This window comes from Arachis hypogaea, chromosome 13 (genome assembly GCF_003086295.3).
Source record: "Arachis hypogaea cultivar Tifrunner chromosome 13, arahy.Tifrunner.gnm2.J5K5, whole genome shotgun sequence".
NCBI classification, from domain to species: Eukaryota; Viridiplantae; Streptophyta; class Magnoliopsida; order Fabales; family Fabaceae; genus Arachis; species Arachis hypogaea.
The window spans coordinates 6,813,397-6,829,082 of record NC_092048.1 but is presented as its reverse complement, the minus strand read 5'-3'; the positions used below and the strand labels follow the sequence as shown (position 1 = coordinate 6,829,082).

The window sequence follows — 15,686 nt, the reverse complement described above, 5'->3', positions numbered from 1 at the left end:
AGTGTACAAAAGCTCCAATCCAAAAGTAATAAACTCTGACATATCTGTCTCCATAAAAGTTTGCATGCTCCTTTGACGGTCAAACTTTAAATCATTTTGCTAACATATGATTCTATGTTGCTGTTTACATAGTTGCAAAGATTTCCTGTGACAGAATAAAATGATTTTTCTTAAAATACCTTGGACAATATGCAGTAAAGATGATATTGGCAATGAATTGAGATGCATATACGTGTAAAGACTATATAATAAATTCATTTATGCAATGGTTTCTCCAACCATGCCGCATTGAAATGTGATCATATGATCACAAAATGGAAAATTATATCCTCTACAATATCACCGAGTTTGACAAATCTTCTGTTGGAAAATAGACTTCCAAAATAATATTTTAGCTACTAGTTCTGTGAATGGCAAATACAAATTTACATTCAAGCACAATCAAGTTGCATATGTTGCATCTCCTTTTGTATGAGATGCATCACCAGAAGTGAATACATGAATACCATCTGCCACATATATCCAACTGCAACCAGCAACCTTCTTAGCCTCTTTTTCTCTCATTTTCTCTCTTATTCTTCCCTTCTCATCCCATTTCCCTTTGGCAGCATAAAGATTGGCCAATTGCACATACCGAGACCCATTATCGACATCAATCTTTAACAGTTTCTCTTCTGCCTGTTTGACAAGGTCTGTATTGTTGCTGATTTGACAAACATTAAGAAATGCACCCCAGATTGTAGCATCTATCGGTATAGGGATCTTCCTGATAAATTCGACTGCCTTTTCTAGTTGATTAGCCCTTCCATACATATCAACAATACATGCATAGTGGTAATTATCAGGCACTACATTGTACTCTTCTTCCATGGAAATGAAAATCTTTTCTCCTAGTTCTACTAATCCACGATGCCGACAAGCCGAAAGGAGTGCAACAAAAGTAATTGCATCAGGCTTGACACTTTTCTTCGACATCTCCTCAAAAAGCTGAATAGCTTCATTTTCAAGCCCATGGTGAGCATAACCAGCTATCATAATATTATACAAGATTGCATCTCTGTTGCTATTGTTAACTAGTCTAAAGATTTTCTCAGCATGCATAATATTCCCACATTTTGAGTACATATCAACCAAAGCACCCAGCAATTTCTCATCCATAAGGAATCTCATTCTCAAGATGTAAGCATGAATCTGCCTTCCCAAACTAAGGGCTGCTTGCATTGTACATGCGCCAAGCACACGAATAATGATCATCGCTTGAGGAACTAGAGCTTTTGTAGATATATACTCTCTGAAGAGTTTGAAGACTGCCTCACATTGTTGTGATTTGACATAACCTGAAAATAAAGCTGTCCAGGCAACATAATTTCTTTCTGTAAGTGAATTGAAGAGCCTTTGAGCTTCTATCATGTTACCTTGAGATGAGTAGCATGTAATCAATGAAGCAACTGCAAATGGATTCTCAATCCCGATTCCTGCATAGACTAACTCCGCATATCTAATATTCCCACACCTACAGTAGAGATCAACAATGCCACTGCTAATAAATTGATTTGAAATGCAACCATTTCTCAACACCCAAGCATGAACACACTTGCCTAATTTCAAGCACTTTAAACCAGAGCAGGTACTCAAAACACTAGCCAAAGTGTGTTCATCGCAGCCGATACCATTTTCAATCATCTCGGCAAACAAGGCAAGTGCCTTCTCCATATAGCCATTCTGGGCATGTCCTACAAGCAATGTATTCCAGGATACAATGTTATTTAATTCATGATTTTTCCAAAACAGATTCAAAGCCATGTCCATCTCTCGTTCCCTACAACAAGCTGCAATCATTGCATTCTTTGAAACCAAATCCACCATCCCATCACAACCAGTAAACACGTTGCATGCTTCGTGAAAAGAACCACATTTAGAGTACATGTCAATAAGAGAGCTTGTTGCAAACTTGCTTGAATCATTTGCAGTTTTCACCATGTATGAATGTATTTGCTTCCCATGGTACGCCATGCCTAGCTTGGCAGTCAAGTTAAGCATGGTTGTCAAAGTGATCTCATCAATCCCAACCGTGACGCGCGCAGATTGCATTGCAGCAAAGAAATCAAGTGCCTCGGTTTCATAACCATCAGCGCCGACATAAGCCGACAACATGGAATTGTAAGCAACCAAGTCCTTGTGGGAGGCAGAGTCGAAAAGTGATCGTGCTCGAGTCAAATTGTGTGCTTTTATGTAGGCCATAATAATGGCATTCCAAGAGAATTCATTTCGTTGATGCATTCCATCGAACACTTTGTGTGCCTCTTGAACAAAGCCATGGTTCGAGTAGCTGTGAATGAGTTGATTACAAGTAAAAATGCTTGAGTCCAGACCAGATTTTATAGCAAGGACATGATCATGGTACACCAGAGCATCTCTCACTCTCAAATGCCTCATTGCCCAACAATCTGCATTGGAATTTCACACCTTTGGTTTTTGCTTATGACTAACTTTTCCTTAATAAAATTTCACCATAAGCTTTACACATCCTTCTAACCTTCATATATCATCATTTAATGCACTATTCCTTGTATTAATAATTATTATTGTTGTTATTTATTAATGGAAATACTTAAATTTTACCATGAATCTTTCCAATGCCTACAAATATTATTTACTGTAAAGCTAATTTTTTGGGGCAAAAATTCAACAATTACTTTCATAAATATTACTTCTTGGTAAAAAAGAAAGATATTGGAATTAATATTTTGTCTTTGGGAGAATTTTGAGAAAAGGGAAAAGTTGGATTCTGTTTCCGAATTGTATGACTGGTATGAAGCTAAGGCAAATTGGGTGAGTGAAGAGTGAGCTTCACAATTCACAATCTTGCCCCTCAGACAGCGACACAAGAACAGAGGAAAGAGAGTATTTTTGGCGCTTTTCTTTTTTCTCCCCTTTGATTGAAACTTAGGTCACACTGTCACAGCCACAACACAAAGAAAGAGAGAGAGAAAATAGAAATGGAAGAAGAGGGAATAGGGTTAGTGTTGGCCAGAGCTACAGAACTCAGATTGAAGATTAGCAATTGCATCCACACCGCCACCGCCACCACATCTAACCACGCGCCTCTCACTCTCAATGGCCCGTCACCTTCCGCCGCCGACGACGATGATGACGAAGCTACTGATATGCTCCTCAAAATTTGCGATGCCCTCGAAGCCTTGGAGACCCAGCTTGCTTCCTTGCAGGTTACCTCACAAAACTCTTCTGTTAAAAATCGAATATTTTTCAATAGGGTTTCTGATTTGGGGATTTTTCAGTTGTGGTTACTAGTTGTAAGGGAGTCATGGTTCATTTATTAGAAACATGGGTTATCTTTGTTTCTTTCTTTGGATAAAGTTTCTTTTTTTGTTATTCTTTTTAATTGTCTGAGGAAGTTTGAGATTTTGAATTTGTTACAATGCTGCTAGCTACAGTTTGTAAGAATAAAGCTAGCTATACCAGTTATACAAGTTTACCAGTTTAGGTACCCTAATCGAGTTTAGAAATTGAGTTTCAAGATTCAAGTTTATTATTCTAGGTGTACACTCTAGTTTGCAAGTTTTTTCATAAGGTGCTATGGAGATTATTGTTGAAGCTTATTGGTATGTTTGACTTGTAATCTTGATATTGCTTTAGTCTTGGTGGTTATATATTGCTGTAGTCTTGGTGGTTATGTTTATGTAAGATTTTGTTGGTTGTCTTCTCTGGGAAAATGTTCTATGTATGGTTGATAAAATGTTTGGGAATCTTAATTTTTGTGTTCAATTTCCAGGTTCTACAACAACAACAGCGATATCAAAGAGAAATTGCGTTGGCTGAGATTGAGAGCAGTCGTAAGGTGTTAATCGATAAGCTGAAGGAGTACAAGGGTAAGGAATTGGATGTGATACACGAAGCTTCCACTTTTGCTAGTGAAACTGTCGAAACCAATAATGATCTGCTACTCCCTCCGTATCCAAGCCGCCCCCCATATTCCATGTCTCTGGACAAGGAGTATCTGTCGCAAATCCCTTCTGTGAATAAGTCCGGTCGCAATGGGTTAATCACACTCGATCCAATGATTGAGGCAAAAAACAGCCTAGATGATAAGGAGCAAAATCATGCTGCAAATGAAGATAAAAGTTTAAGAAAAGGGTTGGGATATTTCATAACTTCTGCAGCCAAAACAATGCTTACAGTTGCTGGAGTGGTATCAATATTAAGTGTGTCTGGCTTTGGGCCTAATCTGGGGAAGTTAGGTGTCCGATTCAATGTACAAGGCTGGCGTCAAAGAACAGAAAATGAGAATGAAAGATCTGCTGCCCAGAATGTGAAGCATAGATCAATTACTCAGTGTCCGCCTGGTAGAATTTTGGTGATGGAAAATGGGGAAGCTCGATGTCTTGTGAAAGAGAGAGTCGAAATTCCATTTTCGGTTGTTGCTTCAACACCTGATATAAACTATGGATGTGGTTAACCACATCACTTCCCCCCAACCCAACACCCTCTGTCTTTTGTTTCTGTTTCTTGTGGATATGCAACTTTATCAAAATAAAAAAAAAAATTATGAAGTTAATCAAAGTTGGCTAGTGATGTCATGGTTTATGGTAGTTGAATTTAGGTAAATGAAGTTAATCAAAGTTAGCTCTTTCTTTCTTTCTTTTCTTTTGGTTGTGAGAAATTTTTGTTTATCTCAATTGTTTGATGGTGTTGAGCTCATCATTAGTGATGTGCATACATGACACATTTTGCTTACAATTGACAAAACCGATAGAACACAAATTCCTAAGTGATCACAGCTGGTTAGAATTGAGATAGTTCTGTCTTCCATCTTAGTTTGACTTGTGAGAGATGACTCTTGGTCCCCTTTATATTAAAAGTTATGACTGAGTTAGGGACTTAATTGAAGAATGTTGTGGACACAGAAGTTGCATTTCTGAAATGCTAGCATAAATTAGTTCATCAAAGATGTTCATTCTGGGATTGGGTTAGGCAATAACATTGAGGGGCATAATCAGCTTTTAGTGGCTCAAGTGGCTTATAAGGTAATATCTACCAAGTACCAACCTCATTGATCCTCTACAGCTGTCATGTGTTTTCTACTCTCTTTTCCTGCTTTGCTGGGACACCCCTTCACTCTAACTTTTGTTCTTTCTGCCTCCTTAGCTTTATTTGCATTTGGAGTGAATTTTTTGAAATAAAATTATGTATATATCTCATCTATAATCACATCACATTTTGTCGTTTGTAAAAGATGATATTAACCTTTTTGTATGCAAATGATTGATATTGGTTTTCATGTCTCAGTAAAAATAAATACTGACTCACTCACCTTAATCATCAGTAAAATTTAAGCCTTATAAGACTAGGTCAACTTGTCACATGAAATCATATATTTTAATTGACAATTCAATAAAAAACAACTAACATGAAATCAAATTTGACCAGTTTCATGGGTCATTGCTTACGCAAGAAGAGAAGTACAAATTTCCAAAGTTTTGATTGCAAATGGGCACAATACAATGGTTCAAAACAATGTCTAGTTTCTCTTGTAAGTTGGGGCTGCATACACTAACAACTAGTCAACTACAGCACCTAGTTTTCTGTGCCCCTAGTAATGCTACTTTAGTACTTTTCTTTATCAGATAAGAGCAACAAAAAAAATTAACTGAAACAATCATATCTGACAAACAAAGCATGCCAACTAACCCAACTATACTGGAATGGCTCTCCATTGCAATGAAGAGCCAACTTCTTCTCCAAGTTACACTATATATAAACTTTACCAAACCAACAAGCTTCAACATCAAAGGTTCCCCTCAATCACTTCCATAACCTATCACAAAACTCTTAACTACTAGAGAATCATGAGCACCCTGGAGGCAAGAGCATTCACTGAAGAGCAAGAAGCTCTTGTGGTCAAGTCATGGAATGTTATGAAGAAGAATTCTGCTGAACTTGGTTTCAAGTTTTTCCTTAAGTAAGCCATTTGATAACTCCTTTAGCCTCTTCAAATTCTTATTATTTACAACATGTATTAATCAACTATCAGAATTAACCAAGAGTTTAATTTTGATATACAGTTATTTAATCATATTTACTCTTTTCATGATTATTTACATAGTTAATATAAAAAGTAGTATTTTTACGTGATTAGAGAAAAACACTTGACAATGCATTAAAGTTAAATTTATTAATGAATTTAATAAATTGACCAAACTTTTTGTAGGATATTTGAGATTGCTCCATCAGCTCAGAAACTGTTTTCATTCTTGAAAGACTCAAAAGTTCCTTTGGAGCAGAATCCCAAGCTCAAGACACATGCCGTGACTGTATTTGTTATGGTAATAAGTTCAATTTGCAAGCTCCCTGCTTTGACTTTTGTCACCATTTGAATCCAAGAACAAATAATGTCCAATAGGTCACTACATTTTCTAATGTTTTGTGTTATTGCAGACATGTGAATCAGCAGTTCAACTTCGAAAGGCTGGAAAAGTGACCGTGAGAGAATCAAACTTGAAAAAAATGGGTGCTACCCATTTCAGGGTTGGTGTTGTAGATGCACATTATGAGGTAAATAACATAACTTTGAATGTAATAACATCATTGCTCATCTCATATTTACTAAGACTCTGTTATGTGCATTTTATGTTTGAAAAGGTGACAAAGTTTGCACTGTTGGAAACAATAAAAGAAGCAGTGCCTGAAATGTGGTCACCAGCCATGAAGGAAGCATGGAGTGAAGCTTATGATCAGCTTGTTGGTGCCATCAAATCTGAGATGAAACCCTCTGCTTAATTAATTAATCAATTCCCTTAGTTTTAATTGAATAAAAATGAAATCATAGTGCCCTCTTTGTACATTAAAGCATTGAGTGCTTTGGTACGTAAAATTGTACTTTATATTGTTGCGGCTTGATACTTACGGATTTAATAAATAATATTATTTGAACAATGTTACATTACCAACAATAAATAATTTATATCTATATTTATAAATTATTTTTATTCAATATTTAGTTAACAATAATTTGTATTTATATTTATAGAAATTTTACATATAAAAAATATATAATTTAATGTTTATAAATTTAATAAATAATTTGACTGATATGATGATTCCACGTGCACCAATACACAGCATTTTTATAATGAAAATCGTTGTCTTCTATTGCTAGATTATAAATTATAAATTGGAAACACATTATATTGTCTTACTCGAGGAAGCTTTGAGTTTTATTTTATTTTACTTTTTCCGATCTCAATAACTTTAGTATGGAGATAAACCTTAAATATGTATTTGATTCCCTTCATATATCCAACTTATCAATATTATTGGTCTAATTCTTTCATGTGGTTCTAGCTAGCGAGGAGATTATTATTATTATTGTTCCTACATATCTTGCTTAACGCTTCAACTCTTTTTTTTTTTTTTTGGAGTGAATGAATTATGCATCGACTCTTTTAAGAACAACACTGATAAATATTTACAAAGACACTCTAATACTCAAATTAAAAAATAAGTAAAATAGTAAAAATAATATTCAAAGTAAATGACGTACATCTTTTTATTAGATCTTATTATATTTATAAAATTGTTGTTTTTATTGATTATTATTGGCATTTCCGAAACTGTTTAAACGACTTTAGCTAATTATCCGATAACTGCATCTTAATGACTCGTTTGGGTTTGTTTAGAGAGATTTACCAAAAAAAATTTGTACTGATTTAAATTGGCAGGTGGTTATTTAATTTTGTTGGATTCCAAGTTCATAGGTTCCTTTTAAACCGAGTTATGACTAACAGATTTATTATTATTATTATTATTATTATTATTATTATTATTATTATTATTATTATTATTATTATTATTATTGCACAATTAATATAAGCTTGGAAAAAAGGGTACATCTAACTATGCATAATTGTATTTCCTTTGGCATGTTAGAATAAAAACTTGACCATATAACTTTTTTTTTTAACCTCAAACAAATTAAAACAAATAGAAGGAGGCCTTTGATTTAAAGATCTCAGAATCCAAAATCTGGCGCTTTTAGGCAAACAGTTTTAGCGACTTGTAACACAGCCTACTTCCTTATTATCCAAAATACTAAGAGGTAAATACTTTAGCAATGGTAATGCTATAACGGCAGAAATTGGAGTCTTACCTTCTTGGGGATGGAGGAGCATACTGGAAGGTCGAAAGATTGTTGAAAAAGGACTTAATTGGGCTGTGAGTACTGGTGAGAATATCCGAACCTTTGAGGATCCTTGGCTGCCTCCTCCATATCCTTTATTGATTTCTGACATGCCAAATAGACAGGCTATTTCTGAGTTGGTTCTAAGAGTTAAAGATCTAATTACTGAAAATAGGAATTGGAATCAGAATCTCATTCAAGAATTATTTCCCCAAGACGTTGCAAACAGGATTTTGTCAGTTAAAATTCAGCAAGGTAGGGACAAATTACAATGGGATTTGAACAAATCCAAGCAATATGATACAGATTCAGGTTACAGAATTGGCTATTTATTTTACCATCCGCCTCTGGAGCTTTGCTCTAATTATATGCAGCAGAAAAAGCCGTGGATTGATCTATGGAAGTTGAACTTGCCTCACAAAATTAAGCTATTTATCTGGAAAGCTCTCCATGGCCGACTTCCGGTGCTTGCTCAGATTCATCACGGCATCCCATCTATATCACCAATATGCCCCTGCTGTCATGAAGCAACCGAAACAGTCACTCATTGTTTGATCGATTGCTCTAGAATTAAAGACGTATGGTCTCAGAGTTATCTTCGTGACTGTCTTCCCCCTCAAAGTTCTAACGACTTTTGGACATGGTGGACTGCATCAACAGAGATACTTAACCCGTTGAAGAATGCTGACCGTAATCCTCAATTGCTTGCCATCATTTGCTGGAACTGCTGGAAAGCTCGCAACCAGTTGATTTTTGAAGGTTCTACTTCTATGCCGTCTGCCATTCTAGCAAGCTCTGTCAAGTTGCTCCGTGAAATCCAAAGAACTCCCAGTTTAGGTCGTCATCTCCATGAGGCAAGCTCTTAGTTGCATGCAATTGGATTTATCATTCTTTCTTCTTTAAGATTTTTTTTCGTTTTTTGACTACGCACCGTCGGATGAATACCTTCAGTGTAGTGTTTTTGGGAAATCCCCACCTTTTATTATGCTGTCCTGCTTTTGGACATTTTTATATTTTATTTTTTAATAATTAATGAAATATAACCTATTATGTTTGAAAAAAAAATTAAAGTGCTCTTGCATGGAGTTGATCAATGGTTATTGGTTGCTTAATTATAGATATTTTAATTTGTTCGCCTGGGCTATTGCCTTTTCTAAATCAATAGGAGGTGGGAAAAGTGATGAGATAATAATAAACTAATTGAAAAATAAAAGAAAATATAAATTATAAAGAATAAAATTAAAGTAAATGGACAAGTTCTCAAACCAATTGCTAGCCACATATCGACCTTTGTTTTCAAAAATATATTTTTTAAGTAAATACTCTTTCTCATTTCTAACTATTTTTAATTTATTAGTTCTCGATCATTAAAAGAACTGATTTAAACGACCATATAAATAGTAATTTATTAATATATCAAGGATCCATTTAGAATAATAAAAACTGCTAAGTTAATTATTTAAATGGTTGAGAATTAATTAAAAATTTTTAAATTATAAAAAGTATTCTATCTTTTCAACAAATGATAAAGGATCGTTTTAATATTCTTTTTAATTTTTAACTATTTTTAGTATTAAATGTACACATTGAAATCAAAGTGACACATATATAATAGATATTGATAAAAAAATTCTAATATTGTATGTCTATTAAATAATAAATTTTTTAGTCTTTTAAATACGCAATAGTAGAATATTGAATATATTTATTGAATATTATTACAATTTTTTAGTGTTTCATTTTTATTCTTTAATTAAAAAAGGTAATAGTATTTATTTTTTCACAATATATCGATTAAATATAAACTAAGTAAATTATAATTATTTTATTATATGTTATGATTAATATTTATTAGATTAAGTATACCTTCTTATAACTAAGAGGTGATATATAGAGCGGAGTACGATGGGTACGTACTCTTTTAAATTGTTCTGTTAGAATATTTTTTTAAAAGTTCCGTTAGAAAGATAATGGGACATTTGTACAATGTATACAATGGATTGTTTATTTAGTCCAATATGAGTTACAAATAAAAATTACTCACGAAATAATAAATTTAAAAACTCTTATTCAGTTATTTCATATCAAATTTTAAATTTCAAATTTTTAAAAAATTCATTAGTTATTTCAAAAAAATAACCATCTGAAATTCTCTAATACTCTCTTCTTTTTCAACCGGCGGCCACCCCACCTTCATCAATAATCATCCCATTTCATCATAGCTACTTGGCTTGCCACACGCCACTCACCTTTAATAAAAATAATCATCCACTTAAGGATAAAAATAATCATCCGCATACCTAATGAATTGAACATCTAACATATTTTAATTATATATAACTAAACTCAATACAATAAAAATAATCATCTACGTAAAAATAAAATAACCATATGCATACCTAGTAAAATGATCATCATAAATTGAATAAAGAGAAAACTATTATTGTGGTAAAACATAATTTTGAAGGACTAGTCACGACAAAAACGACACTGTTGTGAAGCATATGGCTCAAATCATGAAAGAAGCTAACCATACTTGGATCCGAAGAAGAAGAATCATCGATGAGAAGAGGTTCGAAGAAATGGGAAAAGCGAAGCCGGCTTGGAAGAGAGGCGACGTTAGGCTGAGCGTCGAGGCACATCAGGCTGACCAATGGAGATGAGGACGGTGTCGGTGAGAGGATAAGGCGGCCTCGGCCAAAAAAATTCAGTGACGCGAGCTGAGAACTGGATATTACCGTGAGTTTTGTGGATTAGAAATAACTGTAATGGATTTAAATACTAATCTTAATTTTCAAATTTCAAATTTTGAAATTAAATAACTAATGATTTAATTTTTAATTTTAATTTTACATTTTTTTAATTCATTGTACACAGTTAATATTAGTTCCCCATACTTTCTTTTTTTAAAATAGAATTCTTGTCTCGTTCCAAAGCCATTTGAAATACATTCTCTCTCGTATTTTCTGATTGATTCTCCCATGATTTTGAAAACCAATGTCTGATGCTCATGAATGTCCAAACGTAAAATTCACGACAAAAGATGCTTTGGAGCACCACACCACGCAAATGGCTTTGAAACTGAAGCGTCAAGAACTCAGCACTCTATGTGAGGTATGGTTCGTTTCTTTTTACTTCTTTGTTTTTCTTTCTAAAACTAAGCAAATCTAATTAGTTTTCTGTTTTGCACTAGTAAATTGGCTTTAACAATGGAAAGAGGACACAGCAGTTAAAATTCTTGCTGAAAAAAGAATTTTTATAGTTGCCAAGATAACTGATCCTACTTTAAACTAGTTTTAGGAGCTAATTGGAGTACATCTAAATAGCTTATGTAATTCGCTATACTCAATACACAAAATTTTCCTATTTTATACAACTTTTTTTTAGAAATGTTGTTATTATGGGTGGTTAGGGGTATAAAAAATTTTCAAGAGGCGCGATCTCCGCGGAGACCGTCCTGAATGGGCCTTAATGGTGGAAAATTTTTTCCGTGGGGATGAGATGGGGATGGGGAGCTAAATTCTTCCGAGACAGGTGTGGGGACCCGAGCGGGGATCCCCAATAATTTCCCGAATTTTTGAACTTACTTAATAACTCTTACTTTATTTCTAATATAAGAGTTTTTTTAGTAATTTCACTCATTGAAAAATCCTAACCCTATTGTTCAAGATTTTATTTTATGGACTATGATTTGCTATGTTATATTTTTGGACTTATAATCTTGGATAATATATGTTTGTGTGTTTGTAATAATATTTTGTAGTTTATTTTTTAGTTTTTTTGATATTTTTATTATAATTTCCATATGAATGTTAAATATAGGGAGATGGGGAATGGGGCCCGCGGAAAACGCGGATGGGGACAATTATTCTCCATGGCGGGCAACAGGGGCGGGGACGGGGAGTAGGGAGGTATTCCCTGCCCCCGCTCCGCCCCATTGACATCCCTAGGTGGTTTCAATGCTATAGTGAACTTGGATGAAAAGGAGGGGCTTAAAATCAGCTTTATCTATTTATGAATTTGTGAATTTTATTGATGGTGGTACACTAAAGGACTTGGATATGATTGGAAGAAGGTTCACATAGACTAATAGGCGACGAGGACAGGATCAGATCAAGCGGCTTGACTGTGCACTTGCAAACGGTGAGTGGATTGTTTTTCGTCAGCCTCGCGGTCTCGGCTCGCAGAAAATGGTTCAGACCATGCGCCTATCCTCCTTGATACAAATCCGGCCATGAAAAAATCTAAACGAAAGTTTAAGTTTTACGAGAGGTGGTGTGATTTAATAGAAATTCGAGTAATTATGACTAAAGTTTGGAAGGAATGGGTGGATGGCTAAGCAATGTTTGTTTTGGCTCAAAAATTAAAGCATTGTAGGCACCGTATTGTTCAATGGCAGCAATAGAACAAATTTAATTCGAAGAAGGACGTTGATGAACTCATATCTCAACTTGAAATTCTCAGAGAGGAGAGTATTACAGGGGAGAACAAATTGAAGTCATAAACTTGAGGTATTTACTTTAATTTAGGGAGAAAATGTATTAGAAGGAGAAATCTTGGGTAAAGTGGCTAAAAAAAGAGAATAGAAATACAAGTTTTTTCACCAATCATTCCAATCCAGAATTCAGATAAATAAAATATATTCGAAACTGGAAAAGAATGATGCTAGGTATGCTATCACCGGTGAGAAAATTGCACAAATAGCTGAAAGATACTTCAAGAATATCTTCAAATCGATTGACCAAGCTAATTCGACACATGCATTCGAAGATTTTAAAACCAAAGTTTCAGCAACCATGAACAGAAAATTAACTAGATTGATCAATTTTAATGAGGTAAAACGTGTTGTCTTTAGTATTCACCCCAGAGTACCCCTGGTGATGATGGATTTACGACTAAATTCTTTCAATTCTATTAGAGTTTAGTAGGAGAAGATGTTTTTAAGGCTGTCCGCAATTTTTTTGTTAGTAATAGACTACTCAAGAGTTTCAATTATACACAAATATGTCTTATTCTCAAAATTCCTTATGCAAAGGATATGACACAAGTTAGACCCATCAGCCTTTCCTCAGTTGTATATAAGATTATTTCTAAAGTACTAGTCCATCTGCTACAGAAATTAATGACTTCGCTGATCAGCCCTAATCAGAGTGCCTTTATTAAGGGTAGATTGGTTTCAGACAATGTCCTAATCGCTCATGAAAGTATGCACTATCTAAAGACAAAGAAGAGGGGCATATCGACTGAAAGGGCTGTTAAATTGGATATGAGCAAAATCTATTATCGTGTTGAGTGGCATTTTCTTTGGTTTATTTTGAAGAAACTGATATTTGAATCTAGGTGGATTGGTTGGATATAGGAGGTGGTGACTACAGTTTCTTACTATGTCGTTGTTGAATGACAACCTTTTGGTTTTTTAAACCAAATAGAGATATCCGTCAAGGAGATCCTCTACCTCCCTATCTTTTTTTTTTTTTTGTGCAGAAGGATTATCCATTTTGCTAAATAAGACAGAGCAAAACGGTCTCATTGAAGGTATTCAGATCAATCGAAGATGTCCTACTGTTAATCATTTATTGTTTGCGGATGACTCAATCTTTTTTTGCAAAGCGTCAGAAAACAGTTGTGAACATATTAGAAGTCTTCTTCAATCATACGAGGGGCTTAGTGGCCAAAAAGTTAATTTGCATAAATCAACTCTATTTTTTAGTAATAATACTCCTCCTACTGCTCAATTACTACTGGCTCGAAAATTGAAAATTACTCATATTGGTGCACAGGATAAATATTCGAATCTTCCATCTACAGTCCAAAAATTAAAAAAGGCCACCTTCGAAGAAATCAAGGACAAGGTGAGGAAGCGAGTTCAAAGGTGAAAAAGGAAACTTCTCTCCTCTGTAGGCAGGCATGTTCTAATCAAAGCTGTTGGGGAGGCTATCACAATTTATTCATGATCATGTTTCCATCTTCCTGTCACTTTAATTAGGGAAATTCACAACATAATCTCCTAATTTTAGTGGGGTCAAAAATGTATAGAACAAAAAATGGCACGGGTTAGTTGGGATACTATGACAAGACCAAAATTGGAAAGTGGACTAGGTTTTAAGAACCTAGGGGTTCAGAATGGGCGCTGTTAGCAAAACAATGTTGAAAAGTTGTCTCTCAGCCACAATCGCTCTTATTTAGATTCCTCAAAAGTAAATATTTTCGATACGGATCTATAATGAATGCAGAGATCGGAGTAGTACCTTCGTGGGGGTGGCGTAGCATATTGGAAAGGCGGCGTAAGATTGTTGAAAAGGGGCTGGTTTCGCGAGTTAGTGATGGGTCCAATATACGAATCTTCAGCGATCCTTGGCATGCTCCTTCACATCTTTGTGTTGTCCCTCCATCTGAAGCTTTCAATCTGCAAAATCAACCGCTATTGACGGTCAAAGACTTAATACTTTCTAATGGTCTGTGGAATCAACCTCTAATTAGAAGCATTTTTTCTGAGGGTACTAGTCAGCGTGTGCTAGCAACAACAATTAGGGGGTAGAGAAGATAAAATTTATTGGGCCCTTAATAAAAGTGATTTGTAGGAAGTAAGTATTGGGTATCATGTAATTTATGGGTTCTCGCACCCTCCCATTGAATTTTACTCAGAGATTATGAAACAACGAAATTTGTGGCGAGAAGATAAAATTTATTGGGCCCTTAATAAAAGTGATTTGCATGAAGTAAATATTGGGTATCGTGTAATTTATGGGTTCTCGCATCCTCCCATTGAATTTTACCCAAAGATTATGAAACAACGAAATTTGTGGCGAGAACTGTGGAAGCTGAAAATTCCAGCGAAGATTAAGATTTTTTTTGGAGGGACTTCCATGAAAAGCTTCCAGTTCTACAAAAGCTTCATGATCGCATCTCATTGATTCAACTCACTTGCCGAAGATACTTACAATTCCTAGAAATAATCAATCATTACATCTTCCATTGTGAGAAATCAAAGGAGATTTGGTCAAAAATGGACTTACCGACTGTTAGAAGGGACATCGAAGACTCTGATTTCTATGTTGAGTGGAACTTGAGAATGGGATCTTGCGTACCTAACCCAATAGCTTCTCTCAAAGGATGATTATGGTGATTTTGAGCTGGTCCTTATGGAAGGCTAGGAACAGATTCATCTTTAATAATGTATCAACTAGTGTGAAAGAGATAATGACGTTGATTTTGAAACTGCAAAAGGAGCTTCAACAAATCATCAATTCTTAATTGATGAACACTTTACTTCCTTTTATTTCTTTTATTAGATTATTATATAATATTACCTTTATAGTAGAACATTGGAATCGAAATCACTCATTTTTTTGTTTGTCCCATATATAAACACCTATATATTTCTTTCATTTCATGAATGGAATTATCGGAATAAAAAAAAAGTATACCTTCTTATAACATTCATTGACTTCATATAAAGCAAAAATAACTAATAAAATCTACAAAAAGA

At 34.6% G+C, this 15,686-nt stretch overlaps 2 protein-coding genes across 2 annotated transcripts; one reads left to right on the top strand and one right to left on the bottom strand.

Annotated features, from left to right (window-relative positions):
• Positions 1–229: 229 nt before the first annotated feature.
• Positions 230–2,845, bottom strand: LOC112736841 (putative pentatricopeptide repeat-containing protein At3g18840). The gene has a single exon (XM_025786475.3). It carries the CDS (start codon positions 2,434–2,436, stop codon positions 442–444), a length of 1,995 nt encoding a protein of 664 aa, XP_025642260.1. The 5' UTR covers positions 2,437–2,845; the 3' UTR covers positions 230–441.
• Positions 2,846–2,999: 154 nt separating this feature from the next.
• On the top strand, positions 3,000–6,954 carry LOC112732505 (plastid division protein PDV2). The gene is made up of 7 exons (XM_072210513.1): positions 3,000–3,227; positions 3,794–4,472; positions 4,993–5,045; positions 5,862–5,980; positions 6,230–6,344; positions 6,457–6,573; positions 6,661–6,954. Exons 1-7 carry the CDS (start codon positions 3,000–3,002, stop codon positions 6,796–6,798), a joined length of 1,449 nt encoding a protein of 482 aa, XP_072066614.1. The 3' UTR covers positions 6,799–6,954.
• The last annotated feature ends 8,732 nt before the right edge of the window (positions 6,955–15,686 follow it).

Coding starts and splice junctions, on each gene's coding strand:
- LOC112736841 (XM_025786475.3), bottom strand. CDS start 2,436: ATGAGGCATTTGAGAGTGAGAGATGCTCTGGTGTACCATGATCATGTC.
- LOC112732505 (XM_072210513.1), top strand. CDS start 3,000: ATGGAAGAAGAGGGAATAGGGTTAGTGTTGGCCAGAGCTACAGAACTC. Junction 5,981..6,229: donor GGTTTCAAGTTTTTCCTTAA/GTAAGCCATTTG, acceptor AACTTTTTGTAG/GATATTTGAGATTGCTCCAT. Junction 6,345..6,456: donor CCGTGACTGTATTTGTTATG/GTAATAAGTTCA, acceptor GTGTTATTGCAG/ACATGTGAATCAGCAGTTCA.